The sequence below is a fragment of the Felis catus genome, chromosome B3, assembly GCF_018350175.1.
Source record: "Felis catus isolate Fca126 chromosome B3, F.catus_Fca126_mat1.0, whole genome shotgun sequence".
NCBI classification, from domain to species: domain Eukaryota; kingdom Metazoa; phylum Chordata; class Mammalia; order Carnivora; family Felidae; genus Felis; species Felis catus.
The window spans coordinates 121,647,463-121,666,937 of record NC_058373.1 but is presented as its reverse complement, the minus strand read 5'-3'; the positions used below and the strand labels follow the sequence as shown (position 1 = coordinate 121,666,937).

Below are 19,475 nucleotides of genomic sequence, written 5' to 3'. Positions count from 1 at the left end.
GGAGGCAGAGCGAGAGCCTGCCGCGCTGAGAGGCTGCGGATCACAAGGCCATTCTGATAGCCTCCTGTCCCCATGGCAACTGCAACGGCATTTATCAGTTCCTTCTGCGCACAGGCCCAGCAAATCTGCATTGCACATGGCAGGCTTCCAGCATTTCAAATGAAAGAGCACTTTGAACGGCTGCCAAGTTTGGAAGGAGCAGAACTGTCAGGGCTGCTTAAAGCTGGCAGTTTATACTGGGGAGGCTTTCGCTTCCCAGAATCCTCCGGGCCTGGCGAGCTGCCAAGTACTTAGCGGAAGCTAAAAAGTAACTCGCTCCCCTCCCTCCTCTCCCCTCCCCTCCTCTCGTCCTCCCCTCCCCCTGCTCACACTCCCCCTCCACGCCATTCACTGCAGTGCTCTCAAAATTTTCCACATGTCCTGTGTCACCAGTGCAGGCTGTACAATGAAAACCAGAACGCAGGCTGCCCACGGCCGGTCTTTTTTATTAATAAGGGGGGTGCGGGGAATGAGGCAGGTTGGGATCCGACACTGACAGCCGGGGCACCCTTTCTCTGCTGTACCTGCCATAACCGCTGGGTGTGAGCCTGTGGGGTGTGTGTGTGTGTGTGTGTGTGTGTGCACGCGCGCCTCTCACCCTTAAAAATACATTAATGAAAGTAAAAGTAAAAGCAGCTTCGGGGCTCGAGACACCCTGAGCCCCGGGGGTGTAGTGGGGGTAGGTTTCCGCTGGGTGCTTTGGAGCTTCATTGAGGGTGGAAAATGGAGGTCATGCAGGCCGCGCTGTTCAGATCCAGCCTTTCCAAGAGCCCTGGGGAAGAGGGTTGTTATTGAGAACTGAGCCAGTTTCTGGAGCTTTCCTTGAATCTCTCGGGTGTCATGGTGAAAGCTCTGAGGCCACCGGTGGGGAGGGAGTTCAGAGATGGTTTTCAATGGAAAGTTTACCAGATAACTTCTGACCGTCAAGCACAGCACAAGGACTTCTACTAGCAGAAACTGGAAATTGGCATAGTGTTCACTGTGCTGAATTTTTTCAAAAAATTATAATCTACACTGAGATCAAGGGCCTAGGCTTTATTTTCCAGTACAAATAGAACGAAAATTGTCTGCCGCTTAGGCGGTTGGATAGAGTTCAGGAAAACTATGTCTGGCATTAATTCCAAAGTGGAGGTTTTGGTTCAAGCGAGGCCCATTAATTTCAGTAAACTGTTTTCACTAGTCCAGACCCTGCTGTGCAAGGACTATTTATTACCTTTTGCTAACCTGATGTCTGCAGAGTTGTAAAGCAAAGGGGAAAAAAAAAAAAAGAAAGATCCAGGGTGGAGATATCTATATCTTGGATCAAATGGGTTTTGCACCTTCCCTTTGGGGGCCATGTTTTATGGGGCGTTTTCTATCCTTGGTTTTTATCAGCCCCAGTTTTTATTTTAATCCATCTTGCAATGAATTAGAGAAAAAAAAATCCTGATGGAAAGGAATCTGGCAAGAGCAAATACCTATCTCTTACCTCCTTCAGAGGGGCACCGCCAGGCCACAGGATGTTTTGTGTGCCTGTCCCAGGCTTCCAGGTCCAGTGCAAAGCCCTGACATGATTCACCCCAACGATTGGGTCTAAAATACACCAAGACAGTCAATTTTGGCATTTGTTCTCCCTTAGGAATTTTACTAGCTGCCTTAGAAAAGCACATAAATTGCTTCCCCCTCCCTCTCTTTTTTCCATGCCTCCTCTCCTCATCACCCCCCCCCCCCCACTTCAGTCCATCTTGATGTCATTTCAAAGAGAAGGATGAAAAGGGGGGATTTGTCAGGCGGTCAGGTTTGTGAATGTGTCTTTCCAGCCCCCAACACACACACACACACACACACACACACACACACACACACACACACACACCCCAGCTGAGAATGTTAATCAGAATTAAAAGCCAGTCAGTACTATTAAAGCATCAAACACCAAGACTTAGAGCAGGAGGGGGAATATAGGGTGGGGGTGGAGGGAGTGGGAATGAAATGGAATTCAGGCCTCTGCACTGATTTACTAAAACGAAGGAGGGGAAAGGTAGCACCAATTTGATCAGCTTGTCAAATGTCAAAATTATTGGTCTTTTCTTTAACTACCCCCCTCCCTGCCCCAACACAGTCAAGTTTTGTGCCTTTCCCAAGTGTGATTAATCTCTGGCAGAGGCCAGAAACAGGAGTAGGTTTCTTGGCTGCCCGTTCTGATAAACAATCTGTTCCTGGGAAGAGTAGGTGAAGGGGGCGTAAATTGAGGGGGGTAATCTCCGGGTGTGGTGGCTGGGGGGGGTGCGTGGAGGAAAGGAGGGGAGGCGGAGGCCAGCCTAGTTAACTCTCACCACCCGCCTGGGAAATGCAAGTGTCCTTCCTTTGGAGCGCGTGGTTTTGGGGTGGGTCAGGTTTCCTGCCCCTAAGAATGTGAGCAGACAGTGAACCCATTCTTGCTGCCAGTTCACAACGTTCAGGAAATGTCGGAGGGACACCGAGGCCTCAGGGAGCAGGGGGCAAAGGGAGGGCAGTCTGGGCGTTGCAGACCACGGGCCAGTGTGCACACAGAAGGCTTGCCGGGGGAAACCGAGGCAGCGGCTGGGAAGCCTGGGTGGGGCCCGTGGTGGTAGGAAGTATTGCAAAGCGGAACAGGGAAAGACAGAAGATGTTCAAAACAAAAGGAGGGATGATTTTGCTGCATCGGACGCTGCTGGTATTGAAGCTGTAGGCAAGAGAGCTGGCTGTGGGTTTTGCAGTGGGTTTATTGTGTGGGCATCCAGGCAGAAAGCGGCAATATGAAAAAGTGGGGAGGGGGAGAGTCTACCTTGAAGAGAGATCAGTGCCGAGAAGGCTGTGCATGGCTGGGAAATGTCACTAAGGAGAGTGCAGTGGCACTGAATAAAAGGTGAATAATTGGGTACCTTTTGGAACAGAAATGTAAAAATATTAATAAAGGCAAGAAACCTGCTTCTTCTCAGCTTGAAAAGCAAATTCACTTCTCACCTCCTGCTTCTCCTCCCCACCCAACACACAGGCACAGGCACCCATACAGACACACACACACACACACACACACACACACACCCCTCTTGTCTACTCTGCATCCAAGAAGCCTGGGCCAGGCTCGCTTTCCTTTGGATTTAATTACATGAAAATGCTGAACAAAACCCTGTAATTACACCCTTAGTCCCTGCCACTCAGGCCCAGCACACTTCCTGCCTAGTTTTGTTTTTTAAAGAAGAGGTCATTGCCTCTTTTCTTTCCAAATTGACCAAAACAAAAAAGTAAAAACCCCAAATAAATCCAACTGCTCCAAGCTTCAGCACCACCAGGGATTGGGGATGGGAAATCCGTGTCCCTGTAGGAAAGAGGAGAGAAGACAGGCTGAGCTCCTGTCCTCTTACTTTAGCTCTTAGGTCGAGGGGCAGTGACTGTTGATTTGTCTGCCAGCCCAGAAGAACAGAGATGCCAGGCTGGCCACCCCGGAAGGAAATCTTCCAGGAACAGGATGAAGAGTGTGGCCAGGCCTTAGCATCAGGCCTCAATTTCCAGCTATTTTACTGAGCAGGGCTTAGAGCTGGAAAAGAGTTTTAAGACGATGGCTCACCTTTCTATAGCTCTATGCAGTTTTTTAATATATATTCTTAAAGTTTATTTATGTATTTTGAGAAAAAGTGCGCCAATGGGGAGAAGCAGAGAGAGAGAGAGAGAGAGAGAGGGAGGGAGAGAAAGAATCCCAAGCAGGCTCTGCAGTGGCATCTCAGAGCCCCACTAGGGACTCAAACTCGTGATCTGTGAGATCGTGACCTGAGCCGAAACTGAGAGTCAGAAGGATGCTTAACAGATTGAGCCAACTGTAGTGCCCCTAGCGCTATATGTATGTGTACAAACACACACACACACACACACACACACACACACACACACACACAGACGATTTCACAGTAAGCCCCTGAAGTAGGGAGAACAAATTTCAATATCAATGCTCACACTCAATGGGTGAGGAAACTGAGGCCCAGAGAGAATAAATAGATTGCTCTAAGTCAGTCATGTGGCTGGTGGGAGTGTTGAACAAGCACTGCCTCTGATGACTTTTATGCTCTAACACCAGGAAACTAGGACATCTAGGAGGAAATGGAGGTTTTTGGATTTGGGGCTGGAGCCAATCTGACTTGGTTCATCATTAGATCCTCAGGACCGAGAGAGAAAGTGCTCTCTAAAAAAAAAAATAGTTGAATAACGGAATGAATGGCAAATGGAAGGGCACACGTCAAGGAGCTGGGGAATGGAAACCCACCAGGCCATCTGGTGGCCCAGTTTCAGCTTTGAAGCAAAAGTAAGTGATGAGAATAGTTTCACACCCACTAGGGACATATCAGGCTTGGATCCTCTAGGTCTGGCCAGAGAGGGAAATTCAAATTAAAGCGTGGTGGTCCTCTAGATGGATCAGGGTTGGGGATACCCCTTGTTCCCTCACCTCCTATCTCCAATGATGCCTAGGCCAGGTTTGGTTGTCAGGGGTATAGACCTCCCCTGGGCGAGAAGTGTTCTGAGGACAGCAGCCGTACTTACCAAGTGGCCTCCAGCCCAAATACAGGCCTGCACAGTTTGGGTGGGTGTGTAGTCAGTGTTACCTGAATTAGGTGAGAACAAAGGGTTGTTTCTTACGTGATATGGACTGTGGGTCTGTGAGAACAAAGGGTTGTTTCCTATGTGATATCGCTTGTGGGTCTGGAAAGAGGTTCCTTCCACCATAAAAGGTACGCTCTCGGCTTTCCTCCTTCCCCTTCATCATTCAGCCTGGGGTCCTCCTCAGGGGTGAACATTTAAAATGTGGCTATCCTCAGGGGCGCCTGGGTGGCTCAGTTAAGCGCCCAACTTCAGCTCAGGTCATGATTCGCGGTTTGTGAGGTGGAGTCCTGCTTCGTGCTCTGTGCTGACAGCTCGGAGCCTGGAGCCTGCTTTGAATTCTGTGTCTCCCTCTCTGTGTCTCTCTGCCCCTCCCCTGTTCATGCTCTCTCTGTCTCTCATAAATAAATAAATAAATAAACAAATAAAATGCAGCTATCCTCAGTGAGGGTAATTTAGTAAGTTTCCCAATTCTTTGGTGTGTTCGAGAGCTTCATATTTTCCTCCAAACCCTCCCTCCTAAGGCCGGGTATAGAAAACCCAGAGAGAGAAAAAAGTCTCAGGGGATGCCAGGGAAGCAGTTACACCATTTTGCTCAAAGCTGACTGACTAGTGACTGTACCTCCAAAATAACTCGTGCTAATTTGTGCATAATTCTGCATCTATTGGGACAGTAGTGACATTCTTAACCTGCAAACTCTTGTGGGGAGAGGCATTTCACTTTCTTGCAGTTTCTGAATTTCTTAGAGGCATCCAGGGACTTCCCCCCACTCCCTCCCAAAAAGCTAGCAACTCGTGGGGGAGAATAAGGAATGCTGGGTTTAAAGCCAGAGAACCTGGTTTCCAGTAATTCTGAACTAGCTCTGGACCTGCTTTCCTCACCTATACAGGAGAGTGATGAAAGTAACACCTACCTCACAGGGCTGGTGGGGGATCGGTGAGATAATGTCTGGGAATGCACTGCAGGGCCCTAGACAAATGGCCGTCATTATATTGTTCATAATCTCTTACATTTTATTAAGTACATTATAATCTTGTATCTTCCATGCAGACCAATGAGTCAGGCAAAGGAGGCAGTGACATTATTCCCATTTTACAGACTTAAGAAACCAAGTTCAAGTGATTTGCTCAAGGTCAGATAGCTACTTAGTTAGGGTCAGCCAAGTCCAAGTCCAACAACATAATGTAAATATGTACAATGTACATATTTCCTTTCCTCCTCCTGAGTTAGGGGTTGACTGCCCAGCTCGGGCAAGTCAAAATATTTGCAGATCATAGCCATCCACCCCAACCAGTGACAGCAGTGATGATGATGGCCCATCTGTACCAGACTTGACCGACTTGAAGGTGGGACCGTGGGACCGGGAGGCCTCAGGGAGGGCTTCCCGCTCTGAGGCCCCGCCTTCTGGCGGCCCCCAGCAGGAAAGCGGGGCGGCGGCGGCGACCGGTCTCCGAAGCTAGGCAGTGGAAATCCCCAGCACTGGTGCGGACTGGTGGGAACCCACTGGCACCCCTGCTCCCTGCTGAGGCCCATGCGGAAGCCGGTAGGATGGAGGGTCCGGGGTTCTGCGCACCTGTGGCCTTAGTTGCTCCCCTGCCAAACTCTCCTCTGACTCTAGTCCTCCAAGGTCTCCTTCTCGGTTACTCCCCTTCTTGGGGTGTGGGTATTTGTTTTAACCCAACTGGGCCAGTGAATAGAACCCTTGTCTGCCGCTTCCCATTTTTTCCCTCTAGGCCTGGCCCTTAGGAGGCTCATTCCAGGGCTCCTTTATTTTTGGACCTAAAAACACACAGCAGCTTTTGCTGAGGGCAGCGCTGGGCTCCCCGGTGCCCTGGCACGCTGGCGAAGAGGAAACGGGGAGGAGGCAGGAACCAGACGCGACTCCCTCGGCCTTTCTTTCCTTCCCTGCTCCCCGCCCCTTCAGGAAGAAAGCAGTCAGAGATCTGATCGCTCGCTGAGGCCGCTGTGCCAGCACCAACCACTACGTCGTCCTCCTTTTCTTCCACCCAGCTTTGCCCAGAGCGCCCGGCTGCCCGCGCGCCGCAGGCTGGGCAGGTCCTGGCGGGTGGCGCTGGCTCCCCTCCCCAGGGATTCTCAGCGAATCACGTTGTTCCTGGGCTTTCACGCTCGAGTGGCTCTTGCGTAACCCTACGCCCTGGCCTAAGTTAATACTTTTTTTAAATACCAGAATTAATACTTTAGGAAAAGGCAAATACTTCCGCCACAGAACCCGAGAAAATGTGTAAATTACTCCGCTGACTGGTTCTCCCTCCCCCAGAGCCCCGAGGTTCCTGGCTCCTGGGGAAGGGGTCCCTTGGAGAGGCCGGAGCAAGGCCCAACCCAGACGTTTGTTTTCACCGGGTCCAGCTTACCGCCAGGCACAGCGTTACCAAAAAAGGCCTTTCTCCTGCCAGAGCGCTTGGCTGCGTACGGCTGTGCAGCGGGGTGACGCGAGGTTCAGCCCGGGCCTCTTCGAAGGCTGAGCCAGTTGGCGGCAGGGATGCCAGGCCGAAGAGTCCCCAGCCCGACCCATCTCTGCCACAAAGGGCTCGAAACGGCTCGGAGACAGAAGGGAGACTGCAGGGAGCTCAGAAATGTGTGGACACGCTGCGACCTTCTCACCCTTAAGGTTGGGCGGTGGTCTCTGGCAAGGCCAAGTGGAGAGTTGACCAGTTTAGAGGGGGACAGTTCTCTGAGGGTGTCAGCTCAGATGGCACGCTGGAGGAGCGACAACCATAGGAAGTAAATTCAGGGAGGACTGCAGGCGTTTCCTCCTTGAGCCTGGTTGAACCTGGCTTTGCTGGTCTCCCAGACCCCACCTCCAGTCTCTCCACCTGCTGTCTTAGGTCGAGCCCCAGACCAACCCCATCCTTCCCACCCACACTGTGGACACAGCACTGTCACAGGGGCTTCGCCTTCCAGGGAGAATCTACCTCCAAAACATTGATGTTCTTGCTTCTCACAATCCTGGACACATCCCCAAATAGGGCCATCTCAGACAAGCAGTTAGGACAAAACTGACCACCATAAATGACGGTGATTCTTTGAGGGTGGAAGGGTGTCAAGAGAACTATGCTTTTTAAATTAAAGGATTATGAGACTGTAATGGAAGTTTGTTTAAATGCATGTTTATTTCTAACTCAGTGTGTCTGAAGACACCCGGCATGTATGTGTATATATATCTCTCCTTTAGTAACAGCGAAGACAGAGACAGACAGGGAGATGGAGACATATGTGCACGCATACCAAACATAACACTGTGACATAGACTCCAACTTGCTTTCTCTAGCAGCCTGGCTAGAGGGTTGGGGCTAGGTTGCTGTTCCTCAGTATTTTTGGTTTAATAAAGGGATGGGCTGGATAAATATTAATGTAAAGAAATGGGTGAAGCAGCCTAGCCAAAGCTAATGAGCCTGGAGCCCTGGGCTGGTGGGGATGTCACTCCATTTCCCAGCCCTATGTTTTGACTCACTCCAGGATAGCTGTGGTGTGGGGAGGGCTGAAGTTTGGAAGGGTGAGGCAATGCCCTGGAGCAGCTCTTTACAGAGGAATCACTGCTGGGAGCCAGTCAGCCTGGGAAAGTTTATTATTGTTGGGGGGTGCACAGCGAGCTCCCTTTTTTTCTTTTTTTTTTTCTTTTTGCAATAACAGAAATCCGGCTGCTCTGAGATGAAAGAGGGGTTCCCTAGGGCTCTTCCTTCCCCTTTTCTCCCCATCCTTAAAATTCCCCTTCCTTTGCACCTCTGACCCCAGAATGAGCGGGAGAACCATGTGCTGAGGAGTGCTGGGTGGCAGAACAGTCTCTGAAGGTCAAGTGTCAAAATAAAAATAAATACATCTTGTTTCTTACACTCAACTTTATTACAATTAGTAGTAACAGTAGTGATGTGCATAATGACCCTCACATTTTATGCAATTTACAAAGTACTTTCACATGTTAAGTAGCAATAGTACCAACATTAATACCAATACTACTAATAACCAACACTTACTTCCTGTGAAGCCTGACACTGTGCTCTACACAGCGTATGGTGTGTTTGTTTCAGTCTGTGGCAGTGGCAGATCCAAAACTTCTTTATGTGTGAGAACTCACTGGCACAACCTGTTTGGAAAGGGAAGGACGGGGGTTGGTTATGAAGGTGTATTTTGCATACACTTTACATGAGATTGTATGTAACAAAGAAGGGCCGATGGAAATTGTGAACACTGCAAATCGCCTTTGAGAACCTGAGCTTGTCACAACTACCTCGCAAACCAGAATTACTGGATGCAGATCCCACCTCCATCTCTAATGGCCGTGTGACCTTGGGCAAGTCATTTAACCTCTTTACTTTCTGAGCCTGCAAAACAGCTAATGATAGAATCTACCTGGGAGACAGTATTGAGAGTTTAATGATGACGCAGGAAAACCACCTGGCAGTGTCTGGCTCACAGCAATCTCAGTGAGTTACCTCCTATTATGACAAAAAACAAAACAAAATCGCAAACAATTCTCGGAAGGTGGGGGCTATGATCCCATTTTACAGAGGGAAAACAGGTGATGTGAAAGAAAGTAACTAGCTCAAGGTCACAAAGCTAGTAAATGATACAGAGGAAATTCCAACCAGGTTCAACAAACTCCAGAACCTGAAAGCCCCTTATATTGCTTCCTCTCCTCCAGCCTAGCCCATGATAATCTCAGTTTTCATGAGGGTGGGATGAGGGTGGGAGGAGCAGACCCAGTACTTAGAAGAATCAGTGGAACTGTCCTAACTAGAGCTACGACCAACCTTATCTGTTTTGCAATAAGCAATAATGATGAGCAGTGATCCCCTAACGGAAAAGACATCACGGCCTTGCTCAGCTTTCTGAGCACTACGGAATGAAATCACAACATGTGAGAAAGAATCTTGAAACTGCCACTGTGCTTTACAAAGAGATAGCAATATTATTAAATGCTGCTCCACCTTCTTTTATCAAACCGGGAAAAAGCACTCACCTGTTTGGCCTCTGCAGCACCTTCCCCCTCCCTGCCCCCAACTGCAGCTGTGAGCAGCCAGTAGCTTGTTTTCCTTAAAGGCCTCCGGGTGCTCTGGGTGCTCGCTCGCTCGCTCGCTCGCTCGCTCGTAGCGTCTTTAGACATTAAGCCAAAATTTTTAGAGTGCGACTGGGGGGGAGGAGTAGCTCACCCTGAATTCATTTAGCTCTGTCGTTGAAAGTCGGGCTCCTAAACGAGAGCACAAAAAGAAATCGAAAAGGCAGTTTCTGGACCAATGGAAAACAGCTAATTTTGCAGGTGCTTTGGCATCAATGGCAGCAATGAATGTAACATCCATACCGGCGGGGGTGGGAGAGGTTTGATTACAGATGAAATGGGTAGTACCCTAAACGAAATTCGCAACGAAAATCTTGAAACTGGACATTTAAATTCACTGCCCGGGGTGGGGTAGGGAGCGGGATCGGAAATGACGCTTGTGGTTTTTTAATGCGTTTTTACTTGGGAAAGCCGGGCGGGGAAAGGAAAGGTCATCGTCTGTTTAATTTCCACCCCCAGCCCTGGACTTCCAGCATTAGCTCGCCCGGCCTCAGCTGTTGTACACACACGGTGAGGGGGGAGGGGAAGGCGGAGGCGCGGAGGCGGGGCCGACTGGGAGGAATCTGGGCGTCCTGCCGCGCATGCGCCTTCCCCGAGCAACAAGTGGGCTCCACAGACAGAGGAAGTGTAAGGGGGGGGGGGGGGAGAACTGGTGCAGAGCATGGTGGTGACGTCAGCGCTCCGCCCGGGCGGCATCCCGCGCGGCCAAGCCGGGGACAGCGCGAGCCGCAGCGCGAGCGGGAGCGCCGAGACGCGCCTCCGGAACGTAGAGTAACAATCACAACCCCACATTCCGGGCGAGTGCGAGCGGGAAGGGATGCGACCCGGGCCGAGGCGCCGCGCGAGCGCCCTGCAGCCAACGTGAGCGCCGCCAGCCGCGGCGGCCCGGGCGCCGGCCAGGCCTGGGGGCGGCGGGAGCCTGCTTGCGTGCGCTCCTCTCCTCTGCTCTCGTGCGTTCTGGAAGCAGTGGCCGCGGCGGCTCCCTTCGGCCGTGCAAACCCAGCCGCCGCCAGCGGAACGGCCGACGCTGCGGAGGGGAGAAGCACCTCTCGGCTGCCACCCCCTCCCTCCCCCGGCCCTCCGGGGAAGCAGCGACTTCAGCAAGATTGGACCCGGGCACCGGGTGGCACTGAACCCTCTAGCCTTCGCCCCGGGGAGCCTGGCGGGGAGAGGACGCAGCTCGTAGCGGGGCCCCTAGGGGAGAGGAAGAGACAGCCCCTTTCGAGCTTCCAAGCACCAGCCACTCCGGGGAGGGGGCCAAGAGCCAACGGCGGCCAGCACTCGGCACCCTCGCCCCCTCCCCTCGGGCCCGACGCTTCCAGCCCGGGTGCGCGGCACCAGGAAGAAGGCGCCTGAGCTCCCCTCCCGACGAGACAGCCGCAGTAGGAGGTGGGGGCGAGGAGCGGGCTGAACTCGTCCGCCGCCCCGGCGGTGGAGCCCCCGCGGAGAGGCGCTGCGCCGGCGGTGGAGACTCGCGCTCCCTCCAACCCCTGGGGCAGAACTTTCTCGCCCCCCCTTCCTCCCCCGCAGCCGGACTCCCTCCCCAGCCGGGCAGTCCTCCCGGAGGAGAAGGCGCCGCGGAGACAGCCTGGGCGGGGGCCTACCTTCCCCAGGGCGGGCATCATGTCGGCGGCGCAGGTGTCCTCGTCCCGGAGACAATCTTGCTACCTGTGCGACCTGCCCCGCATGCCCTGGGCCATGATCTGGGACTTCTCGGAACCCGTATGCCGCGGTTGCGTCAACTACGAGGGCGCCGATCGCATCGAGTTCGTGATCGAGACCGCGCGCCAGCTGAAGCGGGCGCACGGCTGCTTTCAGGACGGCCGCTCCCCCGGGCCGCCGCCGCCCGTCGGGGTCAAGACGGTGGCCCTGTCGGCTAAAGAGGCGGCGGCTGCGGCAGCGGCGGCAGCTGCCGCCGCACAGCAACAGCAGCAGCAACAACAGCAGCAGCAGCAACAGCAGCAGCAGCAACAGCAACAACAGCTCAACCACGTCGATGGTTCCAGCAAGCCTGCGGTGCTGGCGGCCCCGTCCGGCCTGGAGCGCTATGGCCTGAGCGCTGCCGCCGCCGCTGCCGCCGCCGCCGCCGCCGCGGTGGAGCAGCGCAGCCGCTTCGAGTATCCTCCACCGCCGGTGAGCCTGGGAAGCAGCAGCCACGCCGCGCGGCTGCCCAACGGCCTGGGGGGCCCAAATGGTTTCCCCAAGCCAACACCGGAGGAGGGACCCCCAGAGCTGAACCGCCAGAGCCCCAACTCCTCTTCAGCCGCGGCGTCGGTGGCGTCTCGGCGCGGGACGCACGGTGGGCTAGTGACGGGGCTGCCCAACCCGGGGGGCGGTGGAGGCCCCCAGCTCACGGTGCCCCCCAACCTGCTGCCGCAGACGCTGCTTAACGGCCCGGCCAGTGCCGCCGTGCTGCCCCCACCGCCGCCGCACGGCCTGGGCAGCCGTGGGCCCCCGACGCCCGCGCCCCCAGGGGCGCCCGGGGGCCCCGCTTGTCTGGGGGGCGCCCCAGGCGTATCAGCCGCGTCGTCCTCAGCGTCGTCTTCCACCTCGTCGTCAGTGGCCGAGGTGGGTGTAGGTGCTGGCGGCAAAAGGCCCGGCTCGGTATCGAGTACAGACCAGGAGCGCGAGCTGAAGGAGAAGCAGCGGAACGCCGAGGCCCTGGCTGAGCTGAGCGAGAGCCTGCGCAACCGCGCGGAGGAGTGGGCCAACAAGCCTAAGATGGTCCGCGACACGCTGCTCACGCTGGCTGGCTGTACGCCCTACGAGGTGCGTTTCAAGAAGGACCACTCTCTGCTGGGCCGCGTCTTTGCCTTCGATGCGGTCTCCAAGCCGGGCATGGACTACGAGTTGAAGCTGTTCATCGAGTACCCCACGGGCTCAGGCAACGTGTACTCCAGCGCATCTGGTGTGGCCAAGCAGATGTACCAGGACTGTATGAAGGACTTCGGCCGGGGTCTCTCCTCTGGCTTCAAGTATCTGGAGTACGAAAAGAAGCACGGCTCCGGGGACTGGCGCCTACTTGGAGACCTGCTGCCTGAGGCCGTGCGCTTCTTCAAGGAGGGCGTGCCCGGCGCCGACATGCTGCCCCAGCCCTACCTGGACGCCAGCTGCCCCATGCTGCCCACGGCGCTGGTGAGTCTAAGCCGCGCCCCCAGCGCGCCCCCGGGCACCGGGGCCCTGCCGCCTGCCGCCCCTTCGGGTCGGGGCACAGCTGCCAGTCTTCGCAAGAGGAAGGCGTCCCCTGAGCCCCCGGATTCCGCCGAGGGCGCCCTGAAGCTGGGCGAGGAGCAGCAGAGGCAGCAGTGGATGGCGAACCAGAGCGAGGCACTAAAGCTCACCATGACGGCCGGGGGCTTTGCGGCGCCCGGGCATGCCGCCGGAGGTCCGCCCCCACCGCCTCCGCCCCTGGGACCCCATTCCAACCGGACCACCCCGCCCGAGTCAGCCCCCCAGAACGGCCCTTCCCCCATGGCCGCCCTCATGTCGGTGGCAGACACTCTGGGCACGGCGCACTCGCCCAAGGACGGCAGCTCCGTGCACTCCACCACTGCGTCCGCGCGGCGCAACAGCAGCAGCCCGGTGTCACCGGCCTCGGTGCCCGGGCAGCGCCGCTTGGCATCACGGAACGGGGACCTGAATTTACAGGTGGCGCCCCCGCCTCCTAGCACCCACCCGGGCATGGACCAAGTGCACCCCCAAAACATTCCGGATTCCCCTATGGCCAACAGCGGGCCCCTCTGCTGTACCATTTGCCACGAACGTTTGGAGGACACGCATTTCGTTCAGTGCCCATCCGTCCCCAGCCACAAATTCTGTTTCCCTTGCTCTAGAGAGAGTATCAAGGCCCAGGGGGCCACCGGCGAGGTGTACTGCCCCAGCGGAGAGAAATGCCCCCTGGTTGGGTCGAATGTACCTTGGGCCTTCATGCAGGGCGAAATCGCGACGATCTTAGCTGGAGATGTTAAAGTGAAAAAGGAGAGAGACCCTTGAACCACAAGACAGCCACCTCCTTTGCCCCTGACCGGCTCCTCTCCGATCCAGAGGGCCCCTCCCCCACCCCCCTCCCCCCTCCCTTCCCTCACCCCCAAGGTGTAGAATTGTGAATATAACAAACTGCAAAAAGTTAGTCTTATGTATAGACATTATTTTCGTCGTATGTTTCTATATTTTGAAACAAAAGGTATGTAACTTCTTCATTTGAAGGATAAGCTGGTTTGTGTTAAGCAGTATAATATTGGTTGGGTCATTTGCATCATTTCGTTAGCATTTATTTGGTGGCAGAGTGTTTGCCTAGGTACCGAATTAATAGCCCTTAGCAACGACTGCTGCTGGTGTGTATTTTTGTAAATGTTATGCACTCTCTGAAAGGAAAAAAAAAAACACAAAAGAAAATGACTTTTTGTTTTGTTTTGCCAAGGCCAGTGTTGCTGCCTAAAAAAAAAAAAAAAAAAAAAAAAAAAAAAAAAAAAAGCTATAAAATGGTGAAAGCTTCTTTCTAAACAGCCCCAAGTGTTGAAGTCTTCACTTTATTTTGTTGGTTTTGTTCCGTTTTGTTTTGTTACTCTGTTTTGTTTGCAAAATGGTAAGGGGGAGGTGTTGGGGGGGATGGGGTGTTTTTTGTTGCAAGTTTGTGAGGGAAAATGTTTTGGTTTGTTTCTACTGACCTGGATGTGTTGGATCTTCACGTGTTGTTTTGTTTTTGTTTTATTGATGCACGGATGCTTTTGAACAGTAGAGCGAAATGCTAGACATGGGGAGTCTGCTCTGTTTGTCCTTTATACATTTCTGTAGTTAACAGAACACTGTAATGTGCCTTGGAGCTTAGTAACTTGTAATAAATTCAATTGATATTAATTCTGCCCTGAGTCAGCAAGTGTGTTTTTCTAGAGCTAAGGCCACATAGTTCCAACGTAGGGGACACCCTCCCTACCAGCAGAGGACACAAATGCTGGTGCCTTTGCAAGCCCTGAGAGGTTGGCATCTGTAGAAGGCCTTGTGCTGGCTGACTGCCCCTCCCCCCCCCCCCCCCCCCCCCCAGTACCAGGCTATTTACATTCACCTCTGGGGGCGGGATGGTTGCTGACTAAGCAATTTCTGTTTACTCTTCTGCATCTCTATTTTCCCCATGCACGCCCCAGCTGCAAATGGCATTGTCAGGAACTCTCCAGTGCAGCTGTGACTTGAGTTCAAGTGGGAAAAAGCAAAACAAAAAAGCTAAGATGCTTTGCCTCTTCAATGTGGCAGAAATCACGCCACATGTAAAGCAAAAACGCCAGAGAGCTGGGAGCTGTCCGCGGAGGCATGAAGGGTGTGGGCAACAGGGAAACACAAGCATGGACTGAGCCAGGAGAGTTGCCAGCAGCTTCCAGCTGATGTATTGGAAAAGCAGGGCCACCTCATTCATCACTCCTGTTTCTTCTCTTTATGATAAGTACTTCCAAAGGCTGGACACTTAGCTGGTGAGAATTGTGGGGAGCGGGGGAAGAGAAAAAAAAGCCAAATCCAGTTCCTGAGGCAAAGGTCACTTATGACATCAAGTAAAACCCATTCCCACTGGTGAAGAAATTCAAGTATTCGTCTAGTCAACTTTTGGGCAGCATTTGTGAGGTACAGAGGGGTGGGGAAAGGGACCAGGACTGGAATGTCCCTCGGAGCTCTGAGCCCCCTGGGCTGAGACCAGACTGGAGCTCTCCCAGAGCTAGGGCAAGGCAAACAAACCTGGGTTGGACCTTGTACTTTGTGGGAGGCAAATGGAAGAGGAGAAAACGGAGGGAGGTAGCAAAACAAAACCTATCTGAAATTCACTCCTGGTCACACCCCAGTCCTGAGAGGGGTGCGGGCTGGGCCAGGATAGTTCCCATCAAGGTGAGGAATAGATGAACAAGAGAAGAGACCTGGTGTCTCCAACCCACTCCCATCAAAGAGGGTGCAGGAGCAGGTGGGGAGGGAGGCGGGTATGGGTGCAGGCATGTTTGGGGAAAAGCAAATCACTGGTTAGCCCAGAACACCGGTGTGGAGGTTGGGTTGGTGTTGGGACTCGCTGTTAATAACACCCTTATAGTTTCTGTTCCTGCTTTGCCACCACCATCACTGAAGTAGTGGAAACCATGACTCTGTGTGTGTGTGTGTGTGTTTTGTGTGTGTGTGTGTGTGTGTGTGCGCGCGCGCGCGCATGTGTGCGTGCGTGTGTGTGTGTGTGTGTGTGTGTGTGTTGGGGGTGTGGATAACTGGCAATTGATGGATTTGCTGCAGCCTCTTAATCCTGGTACATGGGAGGTGCCTGTCTCACCTCTTTAAGAATCTCCCCACATATAAATAGATATGCGTGTCAGCTTCCTGCAAATGTGTCCTTGCATTTTCGTCTGCTGCCAAGTGTTGTATTGGTGCTTATGAGTCATGAAACCTATTTTCATCCTCAGGGGTAATTAACTTGGGGGTGATAATGCATAGCAGACTGTAGGAAGAGTTAATTCTAAAACCCATCCTCGCCGGCTACCAATCACGCATTTCACTTAAAGGTCTGGGTTGGCTTTTCTCATAAGCTCATTAATAAAAACCAAGCATGTTTCGCCTGGAAGATCCTCTAAGGTGCTCCCAACCCCCACTCGCAGCACATACACTCTTCAAATGGGTAAAGCACAGGAGCCTGAGAATACAGAGAGAGAGTGTCATGGGTATATTTTAACCACCATTGAATGAAGGAGCCGTGGGTGCCGCCATGGCATTGAACTGCGCATGTGGACTTTGATGTGTGGATTACCTGTCTGGACATAGACCTGCAAGTATAGTCCAGTGGCTCCAAGTGGGAGTTTGGTCCTGTTATTGCCTCTGTGTGCACATCTGCTGCCGGGGGCCTGCCACTGTGTCTTCATTGCTATGGTATTACCTTCAGGAACTTTTAGGATTACAAGACCCTCGCTTTAGTGCACATAGGTAGGAAAGGGGCCTGTCATTAAGAGCTGAGAACAGTGGAGTTTGCTCCTTCTTGTTGCTGGGTGCATTATTAGCGGGAGAGGCAGTAGCTGTAATAATGAGGCATCCAGCAAAGGCCGCCAGTTTGGTTTCACTAAGGAAGCCTGCCTTGATGAGGCCTGGGGGAGAGGAGGGAGGGAGTGGGAGGGAGAGCAAGGGTTGGGTGGAACTCTGGCTGGAAGTGAATTATAATGGCACAGTTAATTAAAGTTTACCATAGCCAGGGGCCATTTGTTAAATGGCGGCTCTCTCTTCTCTTTTTTTGGAACCATGTGACCTTTCTCCTCGCTCAGACCCATTCAGCCGCTAGTCTGGTTGCCTTAACCAGTCTTGCTTTGATCCTTCAGCTAGATTCCCCCTTCCCCGAAGCTTCCCGCATTGCGCGCCTAGGAAGCATTTTCTTCTCCCGCACGAAAGGATTCTTACGGGTTTCAGAGATTCAGATGGAGATGTCTGGATGAGCCTAGGCTTCTCCATCGCCAGTTCACCCTGGCTTTCCCCACCTCTGCCATTTCCCGTCCTTCTTGCTGCCTTCCCCCACAGAGCCAAGGTGGCCAACATTTAATAATACATATTGTGTTTATTTATATGCATTGTTGGCACAGCTAATCCAAGTTGGATGTTTCTTTTAGAGGACACAGGGGTAAGGCAAGGAGGGTTTTGAGAGAATGGGCTGATGGGGTCATTTTTTGACCTTGATCTCTGAAGACTGCACCATCAGAGAGCCACTGCATCCTGCACTCACATGTGAACCCACTCCGCTCATGTGGGCATGGATGCCAGCGTTACCAAATATACGATTCATGGGTGCATTTGCACGTGCATCTAGCCCAAGCTGTTAAGGTAGTGACTACTGAAATTCACTTTTGCTTTCTCCCAGACCTTATCACATCCAGGAAATGAGAACCGGGAATGACCATATAGTCATCTAGTGAAATGCTTTCTAAACCTGAGGTCAGAGACACCATAGAAAAAAATCTGATAAAAATGATGGATCCTTCCCCAGAACGTACAGGTGCCCTCACACACATGAATTTGCATACATTTTCTTTCCTTTTTAATATAAATTTTATGTGTTTATTTTTAAATAGAGGAAACATTTCTTTGGTTCAAAAATTCAGAAGGTGCAAAGGGGAATACGGTACCATCGTAAGGCCTTCTTTGTGCGAAAGGCCCTGCCCGTGCTCAGTTCCCTTCTGGGATACAACCAGTGTCCCCTGATTTGTAGAGGAGTCTGTGCACATATAAAGCCCAACCACAGAACCTGAGGTTGGAACTTAGGTCTAGTCCATCCACCTTATAAAGATAAGGCCGCCAAGGCACAGAGAGAGGAAGTAACTTGTCTATGGTCACACAGTGGCAGAGCCTGGACTAAGTCCCTGTTAGGGAACTGCTCTGATGGACATTTCCTACAATAAGTAAGTAAGTAAGTAAGTAAATAATAAATAGATAGGTAGATAGATAGATAGATAGATAGATAAAAATAAAGTAAGGACGCTTGGCCTAACCAGAGCAGTATATGAGAAAAGGCGACGACGAGGCGGGCAAAGGACTGTGAGTGCCTGATGGGGTGAGGCTCAGAGATATCACTAACTCTTGGAGGACTAGGGACAGGCATTTATTTGTCCCTTGGTTTCTTGTAGCCATTCCACTTGGGGACGAGGATGTTCAGAGAAGTTTCCAGGTTCCTGACTGTGAACGTGAGAGGAACCTGAGCCAGTGGTCTTTTCTTGACCTTTGAGCTGTGGGTCTTTGCACCACCTTCCCCTTTGCTGATCAGAAACTTCTGATGATTTTTAGACAGATAAGCAAGCATCTGGGCATAGAAGTAAGTAGGAAGAGAGAAAAAAGATCAACCAGGACTCTTCCTGCCTTCCAGTGAGCTAGTTTGGGGCCTCTCTCCTCCCTTCCTGTCACCCACCTCTGCCTGGCTGTGTCTCCCCGCTGACAGAGGGAACTAAGGGGGACAAGGAGCACCCCATGTGCTGTGCGATGTGCTGGGTAGGTGCACACTAGGCCATCCAAGCTTTAGGCCAGCCTAGGAGGAGGGTGTGATGATTCCCATTCTGCAGATGTGCCAACTGAGCTCAGAGAGCTTAAATACACAAGGGCATCCCTGTTATGTTATTCAAGTCCAGGGCAGCCTGGATTCTTCCCAGGACTCCTATGTTGTTCCAAGCAAAATGCCTCTGACTTCTGACCCTAAGGGCCCAGGAAATCCAGGCTCAGAGCTTAAACCCGTCCCTCAGCCCCCTTTCATCTTCCAGAGTCTCAGTGTGAGCCTGGCCAGTGCCAGTGAGCAAGACTGCCTACAGCAGGGGCTGTCGGGAGGCCCTAGGAGAGGGCGTTTCTTGGGCTCAGTGTTTTCGGGACACGCAGTGGTGCTGTTCAGACAATATGTGCAGTCAGAGTAAGATTTGTTCTCCAGTCTCCCTCAGCCACGTGCTACCTGCAAACTTAAAGAATGAGCACACCTCTGTCTCAGTTTTGACTGAACAGAGAGGTGGGCAGGAAGCAAATGGGGATTCTAATTTCTAGGGCACATCGCTTCTGATGTGGAACATCAGCCTTATGAGCCACCATCTTCCCTGGCGTTCTTGCTTCAGTTAGGGGAAAAGAAGTGGCAATGAACTCTTGAGCTTGGCTTGGTTGTCCTGTCTCTTTTGGAGTCTCAGGAATCAGAGATTGATATAAGGTATAAGAGATTGTGTGCAGTCTCTATGAAGTCTGTGTTTAGTGTTGGGGTTTGATCCAGGAAAGCATACCTCTCTGTGAGCACCAGATTGTGGACCC

General features: G+C 52.6%; 1 protein-coding gene across 1 annotated transcript; it reads left to right on the top strand.

Annotated features, from left to right (window-relative positions):
• The first annotated feature begins 11,330 nt into the window (after nt 1-11,330).
• IRF2BPL (interferon regulatory factor 2 binding protein like) lies at nt 11,331-14,564 on the top strand. The gene has a single exon (XM_011279729.3). It carries the CDS (start codon nt 11,331-11,333, stop codon nt 13,698-13,700), a length of 2,370 nt encoding a protein of 789 aa, XP_011278031.2. The 3' UTR covers nt 13,701-14,564.
• Nucleotides 14,565-19,475: the final 4,911 nt, after the last annotated feature.